The 21,355-nt window shown below is 36.7% G+C and overlaps 1 protein-coding gene across 7 annotated transcripts in view; it reads right to left on the bottom strand.

Moving 5' to 3' along the window:
- The window catches only part of Dmxl2 (Dmx like 2), a 152,677-nt gene extending 131,811 nt beyond the window's left edge, over positions 1 to 20,866 (bottom strand). For 5 of the 7 annotated variants that reach the window (XM_005316570.4, XM_005316568.5, XM_021726705.3 and 2 more), the window contains exon 1: positions 20,667 to 20,862. In XM_005316570.4, the coding sequence (XP_005316627.1) occupies positions 20,667 to 20,753 (87 nt within the window). In that variant the 5' untranslated portion in view covers positions 20,754 to 20,862. Of the gene's footprint in view, positions 1 to 17,940; positions 18,013 to 20,666 lie in introns of those variants that run through there. The other 2 variants (XM_078049610.1, XM_078049606.1) reach the window with 2 other exon arrangements.
- Positions 20,867 to 21,355: the final 489 nt, after the last annotated feature.

The raw sequence follows: 21,355 nt of genomic DNA, 5'->3' as shown, positions 1-21,355 counted from the left end.
CACATAGCCCACAAAGTAACCAGTCCACAGAGCTGACAAGTTCCTAATAACTGAAACTCTGGTGTACAAAAACTGGTATTACAAGATTCTTTGCAGATTTATCTTCTACTTCCCTTCTATAGAATTATAATAAATACCCATTACTAAGGTAATTTGCCTTGACTAGTTCTGTTTTAACTCAGTTTTTGTTTTTGTTTTACACTAGTGATTGAACCCTTTAGCACTGAGATACATCCCTAGCACTTTTTATTTTTTATTTTGAAAAAGGGTCTCTGTTCATAGCAGCTCAATTCACAATAACTAAGCTATGGAACAAACCTAGGTGCCCTTCAAGAGATAAACAGATAATAAAAATGTGATATATACACTCAGTGAAATATTATTCACTCATAAAGAAAAATGAAATTATGGCATTTGCCGGTAAATGGATGGAACTGGAGAATAGCATGCTAAGTAAAATAAGCAATCCCAAAAAAACAAAATAAACTCTCTGATATGTGGATGCTGACTCACAATGGGGGCAGGTATAGAGGTTCATCTGATTGGACAAGAGGGGATGGGGGAAAGGGAGAGGGGATGGAATGGGAAAGACAATAGAATGAATCAGACATAACTTTCCTATGTTCATTTATGAATACACGACCAGTGCAACTCCACATCATGTAAAACCACAAGAATGGGAAGTTATACTCCATATATGTATGATGTCAAAATACATTCTACTGTCATGTGTAACTAAAAAGAACAAAATTTTTTAAAAAAAGATTTCACTACTTTGCCTAGACTGGTATGGAACTTGTGATCCCACTGCCTCAAATTAGGCCAGCCTCAGCAACTCTCCCAAATGGCTAGAATTACAGGTATATGCCACCACATCAGAATTAATAATGTTTTTGAGGAAGTTCCTATTTTAAAGTAGTCCATATCAATAATGTCTTCTTTCTCTTGTAACATTTTTACTTTTGACTGATATAATTTCAAGTTTACAAAAAGTAGTAAGAACAGTTACAAAGAATTCTTGTATATACCTTATCTAGATTCCCAAATGTTAATATTTTACCCCATCTGCTTCATCCATTTCTCTATACACACATATTTTTATCTGAATCATCTGAGAGTTGGAGGCATGATTCCTTTTTATTCCTTAGTACTTTAGTATTTCCTTTAAAATATTCATATATGACCACAGTACAATTATCAAAGTCAGGGAATATTGATAAAATATTATGCCCTAGGGGCTAGGGTTGTGGCTCAGTGGTAGAGTGCTTGCCTAGTACATGCAAGGCCCTGGGTTCGATCCTCAGCACCACATAAAAATAAATAAAATAAAGGTACTGTGTCCAACTACATCTAAAAAATAAATATTTAAAAAAAATTTTTTTTTTAAATATGATGACATGGGGCTGGGGCTGTGGCTCAGCAGTAGAGCGCTCGCCTAGCACATGCAAGGCACTGGGTTCGATCTTTATTACCACATAAAAATAAATAAATAAAATAAAGATATTGTGTCCATCTACAACTAAAAAAAAAATTTTTTTTTTAATATGATGACCTGGGCTGGGATTGTGGCTCAGTGGCAGAGCACTTGCCTTGCATATATAAGGCAATGGGTTTGATCCTCAGCACCACAAATAAATAAATAATATATATATATATTGTGTCCATCTAAAACTAAAAAAGTTTTTTTTTAAATACGATGACCTAATCTATAGAGTTTATTTAAATATCTTCAACTGTTGGAATAATATCATTTAGAGTAAAAGAAAATAGATTATGTGTTAGTTATCATTACCTTATTAGACTCCTTTAATCTGAAATAGTTCATTTTTTTAACATTTGTTTAGTTATACATGCGCACAATATCTTTATTTTGTTTGTTTATTTTTATGTGGCTGAGGATCTAACCCAGAGTCTCTCAGGTGTGAGGCAAGTGCTCTACTGCTGAGCCACAACACCAGCCCAGTTCCTCATTCTTTGTCTTTTACAATCTCTTTCTTTAATAAAGATCAATAGAACGTATAAACTTGTAACATATAGAAGGCAGGAAAGAAAATAATAAAGATCAGAGAATAAATTAAGTTAATCGCAGAAAATATAAATGAACGAATGAAATAAAAATCTGGTCCTTTGAAGAACTCAATAAAACACATAAACCTCTAGCAAGAGAATTATAAATATCAAAAACAAAAGAGGAAATATCAGTCTTGACCCAAATATCACAAACAACTCTAAACACATAAATCTATAAGCCAGAAACACACCCAGGAATAAGTTTATTACTGAAATAGTCCTTTATTTTAAAAAATCAAAAGTATAATTAAAACCTCCAAAAAAAAAACTCCACACAAAGATGATTTTACTGGCAAATTCTACTAAAATTTAAATAAGAAATGACACTAATTCTACATGATCCTGTCAAAAACAGAAAAGGACAATATACCCCCAACTCATTTTATGAAACCAAGCATTACAATAATACAAAACTATACAAAAATAGTACAAGAGAAAAATATATACTAATATATGCAATGAATATATGTGCAAAATACACCATAAAATATCAGTAAATAATAATCAGTCACAAATAAAAATAATAATACAGCATAAACAAGTGGGGCTTATACCAATAATATAAGACTGGTTTGATTTTCAAAAATCAATTGCTGATATCCACATTATAACTTAAAGAAGAAAAAATATATGAACCTGAAGAAAAGGCATGACAATATATAAGATCCTTTATGATAAATACTTTCAGCAAATAAGGAATAGATAGGAACTTCCTCAACCTTATAAAGAACATCCATTAAATAAATAAATAAGTAAAAACTAGTACTGGAAGTCCCAGCCAATGCAACAGGCAAAAAGGAAAAATCTTAGCACTAACAATGTCACAGAATATAAAATCAACACACAAAAATCAATAGTATTTCTATATGCTACCCATTGAACACTAGAAAATAAAATTTTAAAACACACCATTTGCTGGGCATGATGGTACACACCTGTAATCCCAGCAGCTCGAGAGGTTGAGGCAGGAGGATTCAATGCCAGCCTCAGCAAAAGTAAGGTGCTAAGCAATTCAGTGATACCCTGTCGCTAAATAAAACACAAAATAGGGCTGGTGATGTTGTTCAGTGGTTAAGTGCCCCTGAGTTCAATCCCCAGTACCAAAAAAATAAAATTAAAATTAAAATACACCATTTAACATAACTATACAGAAAATCTGAAAATCAAAGGAAAAAGGTAAACTGCCACAAATGCTAACCAAAAGAAAAGCTGCTAAAGCTATATTAATACCAGATAAGGGACCGCTAGATCTTTTGATTAAACAACAATGTAATTTTATTGACAAAAACAGGTCAATTCTCTAGGAAGATATAAATTTGAAATATATAAGACCAATAAATGAAAATAAATTTAAAATCTACAAGAAGGCAGGGATAAATCAAAGTTCCATAGTAAATTTTAACACAAGTCTCCATAAAGGAATGAATAAGCAGAGAGAAAAGCAGGAAATTCTGAAGACTTAAACAACATGACTAACAAACTTGACCTAAAGGATGTAAGTAGAACACAGTTTACAAAGCACAAATTTTCTTAAGCACAGGGAACATTTATAAATATTGGCCAACTGAAATTTCAACCAACTTAAAAAGCCTGTAAGTGTATACTCTAAAATGTTTAGGCACAATACAGCTATGCTGGAAACTAGTAAACAGAATTATAACTTTAAAAGTCCCATATACTTAGAAACTTAGTAATATAGTTTTGGGGAGGGAAGAAAGTGGGGGTTTCACTGGGGATTTAACCCAGGAGAGGTTTAACACTTAGCTACATCCTCAGCCCTTTTTATTTTGTGAGTATCTCACTAGGGTGCTAAGGCTGGCCTCAAACTTGCAATCTTTCTGCCTCAGACTCCTGAGTAACTGGGATTACAGGCATATACCATGGTGCCTGGACTTTTTAAAAATACACTTCTATAATTATTTATGGGTTAATGATTAAACAATTTGTGGCTTGTAGATCTTAGAGGAAAACTTATATTTTTATTTTTTTAAATATATTTATTTTAGTTGTAGTTGGACACAATATTTTATTTTTATGTGGTGCTGAGGATCGAACCCAGGGCCTTGCACAATGCTAGGCGAGTGCTCTACCGCTGAGCCACAACCACAGCCCCAAACTTATATTTTTAAACGATTTTTTAGAATGAAAGACCGATATGAGGCAGGCATTTTTTCTCAACAAGTTAGGGAGAAAACACCAAAATTAAGATAGACAATGTAGAAATTTAAAATAAATGTTAATTAAATAGCCAGGCATGGTGGCACATGCCTGTAATCCCAGCAACTCAGGAGGCTGGGGCAGGAGGACTGCAAGTTCAAAGCCAGCCTCAGCAACTTAGCAAGGCTCTGAGCGACTTAGTGAAACCTATCTCAAAATAAAAAATAAAAAGGGCTGGAGGAGTCACTCAGTGGTTAAGCACCCCTGGGTTCAAAATTTTTTAAAAAATTAAATACAAAATAATAAAAAGAACTAGTAAAGCTAGAAGTAGATTCAGACACAAAAAACCAAAGGCAAGAATGAGAAAAAAGATGCAATTCAACAGATGCTACACACCTTTTTAAAAGACAAGTTGCTATTAACAATGTTATACTAATAAATGTAAAAATCTACACAAAATATTAATAAATTCATGACAAAAAAAGTACAGATAAATATAATCAATAGTGAAAGGTCTCCTCCATAAGTCCATAATCCAAATTACCATGTTTTATCTCTGGGTTGTCCCATTATAAATATTTTTATCTTTTTTTTTGAGAGAGAGAGAGAGAGATTTTTTTAATATTTACTTTTTAGTTTTCGGTGGACACAACATCCTTATTTTATTTGTATGTGGTGCTGAGGATCAAACCCAGCGCCCCGCGCATGCCAGGCAAGCACACTACCGCTTGAGCCACATCCCTAGCCCAATAAATACTTTTATCTTCTTTTGCATCTTTAAAATTATCTACAAGAACATGTTACTTTTTAAAATTTAAAGGAAAGAATAAAGGAAGGACTAGGTGTCTTGGATTCACCAGCTCAGCTGATTGCTGAAACATGTTCTGCCACAGGCCTGCGCCATTGCACCTGGCATGAATAAACTTTTTTAAAGTAGAATGATGAGGAAAGGGGAAAGAGAGGAAAAGTAAGGGGTGGTATTGAGGGATTGGATATAATAAAAGTATGTTATATGAATATATGAATATGACACAATGAAACCCATTATTCTGGGTTGTTTCATATATGGCCTTCACTAAATCTTTTAATTTCTCAAGTGCATTATTTTCCTCATCCTTAAAATGAAGGTACTTACTAAACTATATTTAAACTGTAAAACATTTTATTTCATGTACTAATTTGACACAGAAATAGATATAAAGTAAATATTAATAAACAGATAAATCCTACCACTTTTTTTTTGTACCAAAGATTGTAACCAAGGGTGTTTAACCACTGAGCCACATTCCCAGTCCTTTTTTATTTTTTGAGACATGATCTCACTAAATTGCTGAGGCTGGCCTCAAACTTCCCAATCCTCCTGCCTTAGCCTCTGGAGTCACTGGGATTACACACCTGCACCCATGCTTGGTTCTACGACTTTTTTAAATTGCCTTGTTTTCTATAGAAAAAAAAAAAGTCTCACATACAGATGACACTATTAAATACTGCCAGAAAGAAAGGCTACAGTTCAATTATCTATAACTAAAACTAACATTTTCATAGATAATCTCCAATTTAACTAGTTTATAGCTAATGACGATATACATCAAGTGCTCTTGTACAACAGTTCACTTTAATAACTCATTTACCTAGGGATATGCACAATGCCCAGGAACTCAAATAATTGTTTTAACAGAACAAGGAAGTTATACTAGTCAAAATTCCACTAGGGAATGAAACCTTTCAGATTTACTTTCTTTCATCATGGAATTGTTTTTACATTGCAGACATTACATTAAATATTTAAAACAAAAAATCTGAATTCTTTATGATTTTTATTTGCTTTCTGCTTTTAATGGTCATATCAGGCTTTTGATTATATCTATACAAATTTGTAAAGCATAAAATTATCTCAGCTATGTTTATTCCATGTGTGTATTATCACATTCTTAAAAATTACTTAAAGAGAATCTTGCTTCACTCAGCATCAGCATAGGACTCCCAGCCATGTCCACGCAGGACCTCCAGGTGCCCAAGCAGGACCACTAGCATTAGCACCTGCACAGGACTCCCAGCAGCCACTCCCAGACAGGACACTAGGCCACTGCCCATGTGCAGGAACTCTGGCTGCTGCTCATGTGAACCCCCATCTACCAACATGGGGCTCCCCCAGTCACCTCCATCTTGGGACATTGCAACCACTGTCATAGTCCCCTACACGCAGTAGCCTGTACCTGCAGACACCACACAGCATCTGGAGACAGCCCCCAGCCACAACACTGCACACCACAGAGCTGCATCTCAGAACACACCACCCACCACCCCACCCCACCCCACCTCATTCTACCACCCATCACCGATAGCAGCTGCCTCCATCTTGGGACACCTTTGTGGCCATCTCTAGTTGGAGCAACCCCCAGCTTGGCACACCAGCTGGGGCTTAGAAGCAATATCAAGATTCCTTTAGTCCTCAACTCCCCCCTCTCCCCAGCAGCTGCTAACCTGGCACAGTGCTTGTGGCTACATAGAGTCTACAGCTCAAAAAACCTGGTCTTGAACTGCCCAATACCAAACAGCTCTCCATGATAGGTGAGCAACCCCCAGAGCGCAACCCACAAATTATCCAGAGAAAAAGGTTCCTGATTGCAAAGTAGAAAGCGTGAGTGTAATACAGTTTAGAGACTAAATTAGAGACCAAGAATTGTGAGGTTTACAGGAGATATAGGAAATGAGACCAGGCGCCCACATCACAAGGAGATCCTCTGGGTGCAGTATCCCATCAGGGACCAGCAAAGTGCTATACCCTACTTCCAGAAGCCCCTCCCCCAAGACTAATCCTCCCACCCTAATAACCTTCACCATCCTGAGGGTGGAGATACTAGCAAACAACAGACAACCCCACTATTGGACAAGAAGGGAAGCAGGAAGACACTGATCTCCAACAAAAACAATCCTTATATCTTCCTTCAAGATTTTTTTTCCTCTCTCTCTCTTCTCCTATCCTCACATCCCCAACATTTGTGAAACCAAGTACTTTTCATAACTTAGGCTACAAAGGACTGGGATGTCTGAATAGTATATTGCAGTGGCATTGTATATTCTTTATCTCCTATTTTTACATTTTTAATTTTTCTTAATATTTATGTTTGTCTTTTGTACTCTACTGTCTGCCCACTTACTTGTCTCCCCAAAATCACTCTCTCTCTTCACCTACTACTAATCAACTTCTTTAGATTCCTCTTACTTTCAAAGATCTAATAACTATATCCTCACTTCCTACCACCTCAACATCTCATCCTACATCTCACTCCCACCCCCAGTTCTTTGTCCACCATCAGAAACTATAGACCCTTTTGCAAACCTACTGTAGATAATAATTGAACTCACCATTTATGTATATTGTGACAAAACTATAAATGTCTCAATAGCAGCCCTTTGGTTTAAGGTTGTATATTGTTTGTATTGAGATCTGTTAATATTGTTCTCCCCCTCAAAGGAGAGGTATCGGAACCATGCAGGGACACTATAAGCTTATAGGGTAAAAACTGAAATGCCTCAGATCCACAGTGATGGAAGGGATGACACACAAACAACATGAAAAAACAAGGGGGAAAAGTGCCCAAAACAAACCAAGATATTACATTATTAGAATCCATGGCCAGCACAGCAGAAGAAATTACAGAGAAGGAGTTCAGGATGTACAAAATTAAAATTTTCTGTGAATTACAGGATGATATAAGATAGCAAATACAGGCAGTAAAAGATTATTCAATAAAGAGCTACATAAGCAAATACAGAAAGCAAAAGATTACTTCAATAAGTAGATAGAAGTTCTGAAAAAAAAAACTAAACAAAAATCCTTGAAATGAAAGAAACAATAAACCAAATTAAAAACTTAATTGAAAGCACCACCAATAGATTAGATCACTTGGAAGACAGGACCTCAGACAATGAAGACAAAATATATAATCTTGAAAATAATGTAGACCACACAGTGAAGATGGTAGGAAACCATGAGCAGAACATTCAAGAATTATGCAATAACATAAAAAAGCCAAATTTAAGAATTATTGGGGATAGAGGAAGGTATACAATCCCAAACCAAAGGAATGAACAATCTATTCAATGAAATAATATCAGAAAATTTCCCAAACATGAAGAATGAATTGTAAAATCAAATACAAGAGGCTTATGGGACACCAAATGTACAAAATCACAACAGAGCCACACCAAGACACATTATAATGAAAATGCCTAGCATACAGAATAAGGAGAGAATTTTAAAAGCCACAAGAGAAAGGAATCAGATTACACAAAGGAGGAAACCAATTAGGATATCTGCAGATTTTCAACCCAGACCCTGAAAGCTAGAAGCCTAGAACAATATATACCAAGCTCACAAAGAAATTGGATGCCAACCAGCAGTGTATGAGTATGCATTTTTTCCCACTTCCTCACCAACACTTATTGTTGTTTATATGCATAAAAAGTGCCATTCTGACTAGAGTGAGATGAAATCATAGAGTAATTTTGATTTGCATTTTTCTAATTGCTAGCGATGATGAACATTTTTTCCTATATTTCATATATCATATTCTGAGAAATGTCTGTTCAGGTCCTTGGCCCATTTATTGATTGGGTTATTTGTGGGGGTTTTTGGTGCTTACCTTTTTGAGTTCTTTATATACCCTAGAGATTAGTGCTCTACCTGATGTGTGAGGGATAAAGATTTGCTCCCAAGATCACTGCTGGTGGGACTACAAATTGTTGCAGCCAATATAGAAAGCAGTATGGAGATTTTCTTGGAAGATTGAGATTGGAACCACCATTTGACCCAGCTATCCCTCTCCCTGGTCTATACTCAAAGGACTTAAAAACAGCATACTACAGGGACACAGCCACATCAATGTTTATAGCAGCACAACTCAAAATAGCTAAACTGTAGAACCAACCTAGATACCCTTCAATAGATGAATGGATAAAAAAAAATGTGGCATATATACACAATGGAATATTACTCAGCATTAAAAGGGAATAAAATCAGGGCATTTGCAGGTAAATGGATGGAGTTAGAGAAGATAATGCTAAGTGGAGCTAGCCAATCCCAAAAAACCAAATGCCAAATGTTTTCTCTGATAATAAGGAGGCTGATTCATAGTGGGGTTGGGAGTGGGAGCATGGGAGGAATAGACAGAGTCTAGATAGGGAAGAGGGGTAGTAAGGGAAGGGAGAGGGCCATGGGGTTAGAAATGATGGTGCAATGTGATGGATATCATATCCAAAGTACATGTATGAAGACACAAACTGGTGTGAATACACTTTGTATACAACCAGAGATAAGAAAAAATGGTGCTCTCTATGTGTAATAAGAATTGTAATGCATTCCGCTGTCATATATAAAGAATTTTAAAAAATTGGATGCCAATCAAGAATCTTATATCCAGCAAAATTAAGCTTTAGATTTGATGACAAAATAAAAACCTTCCATGATAAACAAAAGTCAAAATTTACAATTACAATTACAAAGTTAAAATTTACAATTACAAAGCCTGCACTAGAGAATATCCTCGACAAAATATTCCATGAGGAGAAAATGAAAATCAGCAAAGGGAGATATTACACTAAATGAAAAACCAATCAAAGGAGAAACTAAGTCAAGTTAAATACCAAAACTAAACAAAAATGACCAGGAAAACAAGTCATGTCACAATAATAACCCTGAATGTTAATGGCCTAAACTTACCAATCAAAAAACATAAACTGGTAGGCTGGATTAAAAATAAAAGACCCAACAATATGTTGCCTTCAAGAAACCCATATCATAGGAAAAGACAAAAAGACATCCACAAACTGAGGTGAAAGGTTCAGAAAAAACATACCACTCACATAGACTGTGAAAACAATGATGGGTTTCCATCGTCATATTAAATAAAGTAGAATTCAAGCCAAAGTTAATCAAAAGGGATAAAGAGGGACACTTCACACTGCTTAAGGAAACCATACATCAACAAGACATAACAATTATAAATTCATATGCCCCAAACAATGGAACATCTACATTCATCAAACAAACTATTCTCAAATTCAAGAGTCAAACAGACCATAACACAATAATTCTGGGTGACTTTAACACACCTCTTTCACCACTGGATAGATCTTTCAAACAAAAGCTAAACAAAGAAAACTACAGAACTCAATAATAAAATCAATAACTTAGACTTAACAGACATATATAGAATATTTCATCCATCACAGAGCGAATACACTTTCTTCTCAACAGCACATTGGTCCTTCTCTAAAACAGACCATATACTGTGCCACAAAGCAACTCTTAGAAAATATAAGAAAGTAGAGATACTACCCTGAATTCTATCAGATCAAAATGGAATGAAATTAGAAATCAATGATAAAATAAAAAATAGAGCTACTGAAACACATGGAGAATAAATAATATGCTACTGAATGAACAATGGGTTGCAAAAGACAGCAAAGGGAGATTTAAAAATTCTTAAAGGTAAATGAGAATACTGATGCAACATATTGAAATCTCTGGGACACTATAAAGGCAGTATTAAGAGGAAAGTTTATTGCACGGAGTTCATTCCTTAAAAGAAGAAAGTCAACAAATAAATGACCTAATGTTAAGTAGAAACTCTAACTTCTAATGTGACAGTATTCAGAGATAAGGGTTTTTTTAATATTTTTTAGTTGTAGTTGAGCACAACACCTTTATTTTAATTATTTATTTATTTATGTAGTGTTGAGGATCAAACCCAAGGCCTCAACATGCTAGGCGAGTGCTCTACTGTTGAGTCACAACCTCAGCCCCAGAGATAAGGTCTTTAAGGAAGTAATTAAGGTTAAACAATGTCATAAAACTAGAGAAAGAGGAACAGGAAATGGTTGATTAATGGGTACTAATTTATAATTAGAAAAGAAAAGAGTTTTATATATTTCAAAAAGCTAGAAGTAAGAGCTTCAATATTTTCACCATAAAGAAATGTTTATAAATGCCTGGATACATGTATAACTTGGTTTAAACATAATACAATACATACCTAGATTAAAATATAACATGGTACCCCATAAATATGTATAATTTTTGTTTTCATATATTAGCAAAAATAAATAAATTCAAATTTAAAAGTGTCTCCTAATCTAACAGGTCTAGTGTCCTTATAAGAGGAAAAGATACCAAGAATGCATGTACACAAAGAAAAGGCAATAGTAGGACATAGCAAGGAAGAAAACCAACCATGTATATAAGCTAAGGAGAAGTCTTCAAGAGAAAGAAAATCAGCCCAACCTTGACCTTGGATTTCCAGCCTCCAGAACTGTGAAAAAACATATTTCTGTTGTTTAAGTCACTCAATTTGTGGTATTTTATTATGGCAGCCAATACTATACAAACTAATACAATGTGTAATTCAAACTCTTAAATACAGAATCTCTACACATCAGATATTTGTCAGATTAATACAATTTGTCACATACTAAAGTTGTTTAAGAGAGTTAACTAAAGAACATTTGAGAACTGCCTAATGAGTATAATCTGTCAATACCTCCTAATACATTAATATACATCCTTGAATTAACCAGACCAGCAGAGCTTTACACCTGGATTGTATTATATCAGAGCTTTACACCTGGATTGTATTATATCAGCTCTGTGCCCCAATCCTGTAAAACTGATTTTTCTAAGTCCGACTCAAAGCCACAGATCTATATCAAAAAGTTATTAAGAAATTGGTCACTGTATTTATGCAAAAATATGTTATGTTGTGTCCTTCTCATTTATTAATTTATTACACATTTTACCAGGCTCTGCTCCAGGTGTTAAAGTAACTGCAATAAAAGACATTGGAGGCACTTGGGATTTTATTTGGAGTGTAAGGAAAAAAAGAAGTGATTTGAAAGTCTGTGTAAAAAACTGATAAGTTGAGGAATTGGTGATAGTTATTACACATTCAAAAAAGAAATATCAAAGAAACAGCTGGATATATATATATCTGGAAGCAGGCTGAAAAGGAGAAATTAAGTGAGGAAAGGAAATCAAAGAGAACTAAAGGAACAAAGAACTTCAATAGAACAGAAAAAGCAATTTTGCAAGAGAAAAAGGGGAAACTGACAGAGCAATGTCCTTGAGTTGGAAAGAGAGACCTTAGCATATAAAACATCATTTCCTACAACTTCAACACCATTGGGGCTGGCATTCTAAACTGGATAATTCTTTGCTGTGGAAGGCTGTCCTGTCCATTCTTTGATACTTATCATAATCCCTGGCCTCTCCTCACTAGATGCCAATATCAATCCCCCACCCTAGTCATGGCAATGAAAGATGTCTCCAGACACTGCTAAATGCTTCCTGAGGGGCAAAATCACTCCCAGTTTAGAACAACCAGTGTTAAGTAGAGAAAGTGTCCTTTGCTAAAAACCCTGGCATTTCATTCACATAAAAGAATGACAGAAGATGCTATGGGTAGAGTACAAAATAATTAGAAACCTCCTGCTGACTGGATCCTCTTAAATGTAGATACAGTCAAGGCCAGAGATGGTGTGAAAAAAATTGCTACCACATCACAAGACCAAAGTCAATACTCCTGAGAAAATTTGGGGCATCTTATTCTTGAACTACAGCTACCATATGAGCTACATATACCTGTGAATGGAATCTAAATCAAAAATTTTATGGTTTTTTTTGTATCTATATCCACTTGCACAATGTCCTTATGAACTCATGTTTCCTGGATTTCTCCTACAGTCAAGAAGGAAAACATCACTAATTAATTTTATAATGAAATGTTATTATCCTTGAAGCAGTTAATATTTAGAGAAGTAAAGAAAACAGACCTAAAGGAACATATATTTCCAAGGTTAACCCATCTAAGAGTGCATTATTTATGTCTTTCAAATCAACCCACCAAATTAGCAGGTACTATGTTCTGAGGAGTCCGTTTCTATTCAGCCAGACCCCTTTACATCTAACTTCTCTAGAAGGATAATGAGATTACCATCACATTTTTTTAAGTGTTTAGAATTGGGGAACACTAAAGAAGATTTCAGTAGTCATGAAATGAGAAGGTTTAAAAATAAAAAGAACAGGGCTGGGGTTGTTTGTGGCTCAGCGGTAGAGTGCTCACCTAGCACAGGCAAGGCCTTGGGTTCAATCCTCAGCACCACATAAAGTTAATAAATAAAATAAAGGTATTATTGTGTCCAACTATAACTAAAAATATAACTTAAATAAAATAAAAAGAACAGGCAATTGGTTTCACATGTGTACATAAAGGTCCAGGGTTACATGCGCTATTTCTAAAGAAAAAGAAAATATAGTTATAGCACCTGTGTAAGTTATATCTCCTCCTTGAAAGAGGGCCTATGAGAAGTTATATTCCATTTATACTTGATGTGTCAAAATGCATTCTACTTTCATATATATAACTAATAGGAACAAAAATGAGATCCTATCTTTTTATATCATGAATTAGGGTTCCAGAGCAAAAATATAATGCAAAATAATTTTAAAATCTCAAAAACATTGAAAACCCTAAGATTTCTTCTAAAGTATATGACTGACAGGTATCCTTCTCTTGGAACCCCTCCCACTTTGGGAGCTCTGCTGTCTATTACTCTAATAAGTCCTGTTACTTTGCTCTCAGATAAAATATTTGGCTTCCAAACTTGTTTTAAAAAGTAACTGGGAAGCTGGGCATAATGGCACACACATATAATCCTGGTGACTGGGAAGGCTGAGACATGAGGATCAAAAGTTCAAGGTCAGCCTTAGCACTTTAGGGAGACCCCATATCAAAACAAAATAAAAAGGGCTGAGGTTGGAGCTCAGGGTTCAAGCACCTCTGGGTTTGATCCCCAGTGCCACCAAAAAAAACACAAGTAAGTGGCAAACTAGAAAAGCCTTTAAATCTGAATTACAGATATTGTTACTATCCCCTTTTAAATAATGCTTTGCTTGCTTTCTTAGAAGGTAATTAAATTGGTCAGGCATGACTTGTTTTTCCAACATCCGCTCTTTCTGATGATTAAATATTAAGACTGATTTGTTTTAAAAATTTCCCAAGCTGGCAAGCACTCTGTAGCTCAATGGCAGAGTGCTTGCCTTGCACCTGTGAGGCACTGGGTTCAATCCTCAACACCACAGAAAAATAAACAAATAAAATAAAAGCATACTGTCCATCTACAACTACAAAAAAATTTTTTTCCAAGCTCCAAGTTAAGATAATATAATTTTAATATCTAAAGAGTATTTTAAATATCCCAAATTCTAAAAATGGCAGGTAAAGGAATAATTTGTTGGGGAGTAGGCAAAAGAGAAGAGGGCCAGAGGGCCTTCCTAAGAAAGACCTGAACACCATCACACTGGTCTTATCTTCTATCCCCTATTATGACTGTCCCAGGCAACTACTTACAGCTCTGTCAAGTGCTGAGGACATAGTCATAAACAAGAGCCTGCTCCTTCACTGTGAGTCCAAAGACTGACTCTTTCCTAGATCAACTACTTTATAATTCTCTGAATGGCCTATTTACTGAGCCAGGAAGAATAGACTACCAAACTTGAAGTCTGATCAACAGTCTTATAAACGTAAGTGGAGGGGTAACAAGACAACCAAGACTCCATACCTATTGCTTTACTAAAACCACTGTTTCTGGTCCATTTTCTCTTTCAGTCCTAGAAATCTCTAATGCAGCTCATATAAGGTTCATTCAAGGCCTAAACACTTGGAGAAGACCTAATTTAAGAACTTTATTTACTCAGCTACTATGAGGCTGATCTGAGACTAAACTAGGCAACTTACTTTCAAAGTAAAAAGGGCAGAAGATGCAGCACAGTAGTAGAGTGCTTGTCTAGCATGTGAGTCCCTGGGTTCAATGTGGGAAGGGGGGCAGCACTTCATTTTACATATGAAAACTTAAAAATGTTTAAGTGATTTAGCCAAGATCATGCAATGTAGCTAGACTCTAAGCTCCCATTTGGGGGAAGACTTTATTCAGAATCACACCAGAATATGGGTAGTTACTAATATCTTCCCATCATAAGCAAGAAGTCTAACTAACAATTTACACAGGAACATAAGAATTTACATAACTTCATACTCACATGCAAGGTGACACTAAGTGCAAGCCCATAAAATTTGAAATAGTATATATCAACTTAAATAAATAAGAAGCTATACTCCAAGAATAAATGGGCCAAATGCTCTTGTAAAACAAGTCCCTTCTAAATTCTTGACTTCTGCCTTTCCCCTTAGTCTATGCATAGTTGATGAATGCATGAGTTGTTATACATGTTAATAACATGCCAATGCAGAATCATTTTTCTGTCCAACTCCTAACAGCCCTGGCCAACAATAACCTCTTAGTCCTCCTGAATTCTCACAATTCAAGTGCCTAATAACATGGTACAGCTGGCCACTGTGGTTAAGTGTATGTTTTAACTCTCCTATTATGTCACCAGATTCCTACACTATTTAATAAACTCCCTGAAATCAGGACTATGTTTTTAGGGTTTTTTTTTTTAATCTCCCAGAGCCTAGTACACCTGTGTGTTCAACAAAAATCTACTAAGTGTATAAACAGAATGATCATTTTCAATGGGTGGTATTGCCATAATTTACAAGAAGAGTTAAAACACACCTAAATGCCAGAAAAGAGGCTATGTAACATTATGTTCTAATTTTTAAATGACTGGTTTTTCATTCAGGCCAAATGTCTAGTGGTACTTTAATAAAATATAAAATCAATAACAAAAGTCAAGAATGTCAGCATACCAGATGTTTTCTTAAAAAGTTATGCATAATGTTTGCAAGTTATACTTTTCAACTTCTAAGGGTATTCAACATTTCATGAAGTCCTACATTTAAAAGAGGGAATGGTTTTGTGAAAAGAATACTCAATAATTTATTTTTTTAATTACACGATTCCTTGTTTTTTATAGTTCTTGCCATTAGAAAGTCCTAATATCTCTTTTGCCAAATGTCAATATTCCATGAAACTTTTTATCTTCAACTATATATATATATATATATATATATATATATATATATATATGCTGTCTTCCATCTTCCTAATGTTACAATAATGTACATCATTTTAATCTCTGCTGGTATATTTATTATAAACTCTGTAAGAGTGCTAATGATTTACTAATTTTTGTAAACTTTGATCAAGATGTTAAATCATGTCAGACTGGAATAACATCAATTGCCTCTGCACATCTGAAAACACAGATTGCACTCCTGAGGCCAAATGATGAGCATTTTTAATTATACTTGTAATCGTTATGTATAATCCTTATCTTAATTAATATTTTAATATTTATAGAAAAGTAAAAGAAACTAGGTACTCTATGACTATTTTTCAAGAAAGTAATAACATAAGTAATGAGAAATTTACAATACCTATTGCACAAAGCCTCAAACCTTTCACTTATCTGAAGGATAGTTAGAAATATCTTAAAGAGTTAGAGATGATGGCACATACCTCCTGCTGAGACAGGAAGACAGCAAGTACAAAGCTAGGCTCAAGCAACTTAGTGAGGCCCTATCTCAAAATAATAAAAATGAATGGGAGATGTGGGGATCAATCCAGGGTACCAAAAAAAAAAAGCTTAAAGGAAAAACAATCAAGTATAATAAAGCTCAGTTATGGTAGGTCTCTTCTTGGATAACCTAGACTCTAACTTAATGCATGATAATATTTCCAAAATTTAGATTTTACACTGAAAAGAACAGAATTATCAAAAGGTGATACTTTAGCTGGATGCGGTGGCTCACACTTGCAATCCCAGTGACTTGGGAGGCTAAGCAGGAGGATTGAAAGTTCGAGACCAGCCTCAGCAACTTAGTGAGAACCTCCAGACTTACCAAGACCCTGTCTCAAAATTTAAAAAAACATTTTAAAAAAGGCTGTGGATGTAGCTTGGTTAAGTGACCCTGGGTTCAATCCCTGGTACCAAAAAAAGTGAAGTTTTTAAATATAATATATAATTGAGTGTGGTGGCTCCTATAATCCTGGTGACTTGGGAGGCTAAGGCAGGAGGAGCACAAGTTCAAGGCCAGCATCGGCCATTTAGCAAGGCACAAAGCAACTAGGCAAGACCTATCTCCAAATAAAAAGGAATAAGGATGAAGCTCGGTAGTAAAGTACTCCTGGGTTCAATTCCCAGCCCCGTCCCCAGCCCCCCCCACACACACACACACCCACAAAGAAATACAATCGTGAAGGTTTTTCAGTGAATGTTTTTAAAATGCTGTTAATTATCCAAAAAAAAAAAACAAGTAAAGACCATCATAGCTTACATACCACCACTAAACCTATACACATCGCTGGGAACGTCCACTACAAACTGTACCACCATGTCAATATAGCACAATTTGGGACATCATGGCATTACCAAGCAGTCATTCACAGCCCAGTCAAGCAAACCACCCACTATGTACAGCAAAATATAGTACCTGGTTTTTCAATTATTACAATGTCATATGCACTTCAAAATCTTTTTATAATAATTCCATTTTTAAAAGCTAGACTGAGATGAATTATCTACCCTATTTTGAAAAACTTCTCAGGAAACACTACATTGACTAAGAACCACTAGTGAGCTGCAAGGCTATTTCCTTCTATACCAACCACATCTAAAAGATCTTCCGCACAAAAAATAGGTTTAGAGCAGGCCCAGTATTAAAAGGAAATATACTACTAAAAAGAGCTCACCAGATGAGTAGTCACTAGACCTTGATTCCAATTCTGCCCGGTCCCCTCTTCAGTCATCTGATGCAGAACTAAAGTTTTTCCATTTGACTGCTATAAAAATTAAATAGCGGAGCTAGGGTTGTGGGTCAGCAGTAGAGTCTCACCTAGCATGTCCAAGGCCCTGGGTTCGATCCTCAGCACCACATAAAAATCAATAAAATAAAGATATTTAAAACTAAATGTGTGTGTGTGTGTGTGTATTTACAATAAATATATATATATATGTCTATATATATTTAAAATAAATATATATGTGTATGTATATATTTACAATAAATATATGTATATATATAATATACATATATATTAAATAGCATACTCCATTTAAAGGAACTTTAATTTTTTAATTTTATTTTTACTAAAAAAATAGACATTCACAGTATTTGTTGATTCTAGAGTTCTTGAAAACAGCTTATTCTCACTTTTTTTTTAAATTGTTTTCAGAGCTCAAAAGGTCATTTCTAATTCATGGTAAAATTATAACTGGATCACTGCATTCATAACTAAGGAATTAAAGCAAGATGGAGTGCAAAATGGGTTTGTATTTCCATTTGTCAAAGGACCAAAATAACAATCAGAGTCTCAGCAGGCATTCTAAACTATGTACATTTTGAGTTGTGTTTGGCAAGATGAGAAGCAAGGACTCTCTTGTTGCAACATAAATATATAGGCTAGAATAAGAAGATTAGTATGTAACAGTGGGACTAAGGTAAGGAGTACATACACAGCAGGAGAATATTTAACAAGCTTAAATTTCCTAACACAGCTATTAGGAACAACTACATATTCTTAAACCAAAAGTAATATGATATAATGGTACTTGAAAATTATCCTAACAGCTGTGTGGGGGATGAACTGACATGATCAGAGATGAGTGTCAGGAAACCCATTTGGAAGGTTTTATATTAAGTAAATAAAGTTCTCTGATAAAGATGGTGACTTTAGACATGAAAAGAGGTAAATCGAATAAACACTGCAGAGTCAGCTAGATTTGATGATTGGCAGGATTAGGGAAATGGTAAAGAGTTGAAAATGATTCCAAGTATCTGGTCAGAGATGGACTATACAACATAACCACACCTGCTAGGTACTAACAGTTCTAACACTGGCTTTTTCCAGATGGCATTTGAACATGTTCAACTCTCTACAACAGTCCTGCAGTGAGAAAATATTCCACTTTAGATGGAAGCAGTAAACTATCACCACCTTGATAGTGGGAAAATACCTCATACCAAAGATTTCAGATTTGTTTCTTGATGAAGGCTGTTCTACCTCTCAGGAACTTCCTCCCTGTCTACACAATTGAGCAATAGAGAAATTTTCTCTATTCCCTAAATATTCTCTACATACTTGAAATCCAAGCTCAATTCTATACTGATCTTTTAAGTCACATGTAAACAAAATACAGATGACACCATTAATTGCAATTGGAGTTACCATATAGGTCAGGAAAATCCTGTTTTTAAGGGATTCATTCTAAATTGGAACAAAGCCAAGATGATTACATTTAAAAACTAATATGGCCAAAAAACAACCTTGTGGGGTTTTTTTAATGAATCACAAAACATTAAAAGACAGACAAATTCTGTTCCAGAATGCACTGCTACATAATGATTCTGCAGTTTTGCTGGGGCTTTTTTTTTTTTTTCCTCCTGCAGTTTTAAAAACATGCTGCTGGAAAACAGACATCAGATCAAAGGATTTCCCCTTGTCTAAAAAGCATTTCCAATTTTATCAAGCAGAATGTTATCAATAACAATGTGCATTTAACCGAGATCTCACTGCCTACCTTAGGAGTAAGGAGGATCATTTATAAATTTACTAAAAAATTTTTTAAAACTCTTTAATCCATAGGAGTCTGATAAAAAGAAGCTCTAGGACTTGGTTTGAACCTAGCATTCCCAAAAAAACTGATTAATCCAATATATGTCTATTTCACCCAGATATTAAAGAGGTCCTAAAATGTTATGTTTATATACATTTTTCCTCACACGCGAAAGGAAAAGTCATAAAATTTTCACACTGCCTCGGTTAAAAAAAAAAAAAAAAGCCTACCTTGCAAGCAGATTAGAATATTACCTAGAAGGGTAAACAGATTAAAATATTACCCAGAAGGATTACCAAACAGCGACCTCGTCGTGGCCACTGTGACTCTCACCCTTCCATTCCAAATCTTTCAGGGAAAATTTTTTCAATTTTCTTGTTAGTGTTAAGATTTCCCATATCAGATACAGACAGCCGGCTTTAAAGCCACAGGCTCCAGCAGCTCCTCGCTGCCCCAACACAACTGGCTGGGGGAGCCAAGGCGCAGCATCGCCTCCACGCTCCAAGAGGAAGACCGACTCTTCCTTTCCAACCAAGAGCAGGTGCGAAACCGACTCTCTGGGGTTTTAGCCGCTGCAACCACCTTCCTTCACCGCACACTCAAGGGCCGCCCCAGGAGGAACCTTCCAGTCTTGTCACCCGCGCCTGTTTGCTGAGGATTCTTAATCCTTTCCACTGCCGGGTAATTACAACACCAGTCGCAGGACACACTCCCACCGGCCCCTGGGGAAACTAAATGCCAAGGCTGCACAAGGGGAGCCAGCGGGCCCACTAACCCTTCTCAGCCTCCAGGGAGGCGTGGGCCCTGGCTAGGGAGTCCCAGACCCCGGTCTCTCCCCCTTGGGCTCCCGGTCGCCGCTCACCGTGAAAGGGACATCCCCGACGCTGCCCACGGAGTAGCAGTTGTCTCCGGGGTTGACAGCCCCGGTGAGGACCTGATGCAGATGCATCTCCGGAGCCCAGGCTGGACTGAGGAATGCGCGAAAGGGGCGACAAGCCCCGCGCCCGGCCCTCCTCCTACCGCCAGATCCACTTCCCCCTCCGCCTCCCTCGGGACCCACCCCGCCGCGGCTCCGGCTTAACGCCGCGCTCCCCTTTCACCTCCCCCCCGCCTCTTCCCTGCCATGGGAGGTCCTCGACTGCCGCCGCCGCCCGGGTCGCCGCTTGGCTGCGGAAGTGCCCGGATGCTCCCACTGCCTGCTGCACCGGCGCACAAATGCGGGAGGAGGGCAAGGGTGCGTGTGAGGCGGGGGAGGCGCCCGAGGGAGCGCGCGAGCCGGGCGCGTGCTAGAAGGGACGCTCCGCCTGAGGGAAAAGACCAGCGCGCGCACGCCCACCGCCGGGGAGCGACGGTCGAGCGGGAGGGTAAAGCCCTCCTCTCTCAGCTAGACTGCCTGGTCCTCCCCCCCACAACCCCGCGCTTGCGCGTGCGCTTGCAGAGGTTTCCAGGGCAATTGCGCGCGCCGCGCCGACCCCCTGTGCAGGGATTGCGCGCGCAGACGTGCGGGAGTTCCCTTGGAGCCGCCGGGACTGCGGCCTCTGGGGACGGGGG

This window comes from Ictidomys tridecemlineatus, chromosome 5 (genome assembly GCF_052094955.1).
Source record: "Ictidomys tridecemlineatus isolate mIctTri1 chromosome 5, mIctTri1.hap1, whole genome shotgun sequence".
NCBI classification, from domain to species: Eukaryota; Metazoa; Chordata; class Mammalia; order Rodentia; family Sciuridae; genus Ictidomys; species Ictidomys tridecemlineatus.
Note: the sequence above shows the minus strand (reverse complement) of the source record. Positions and strands in the feature narration are given on the sequence as shown.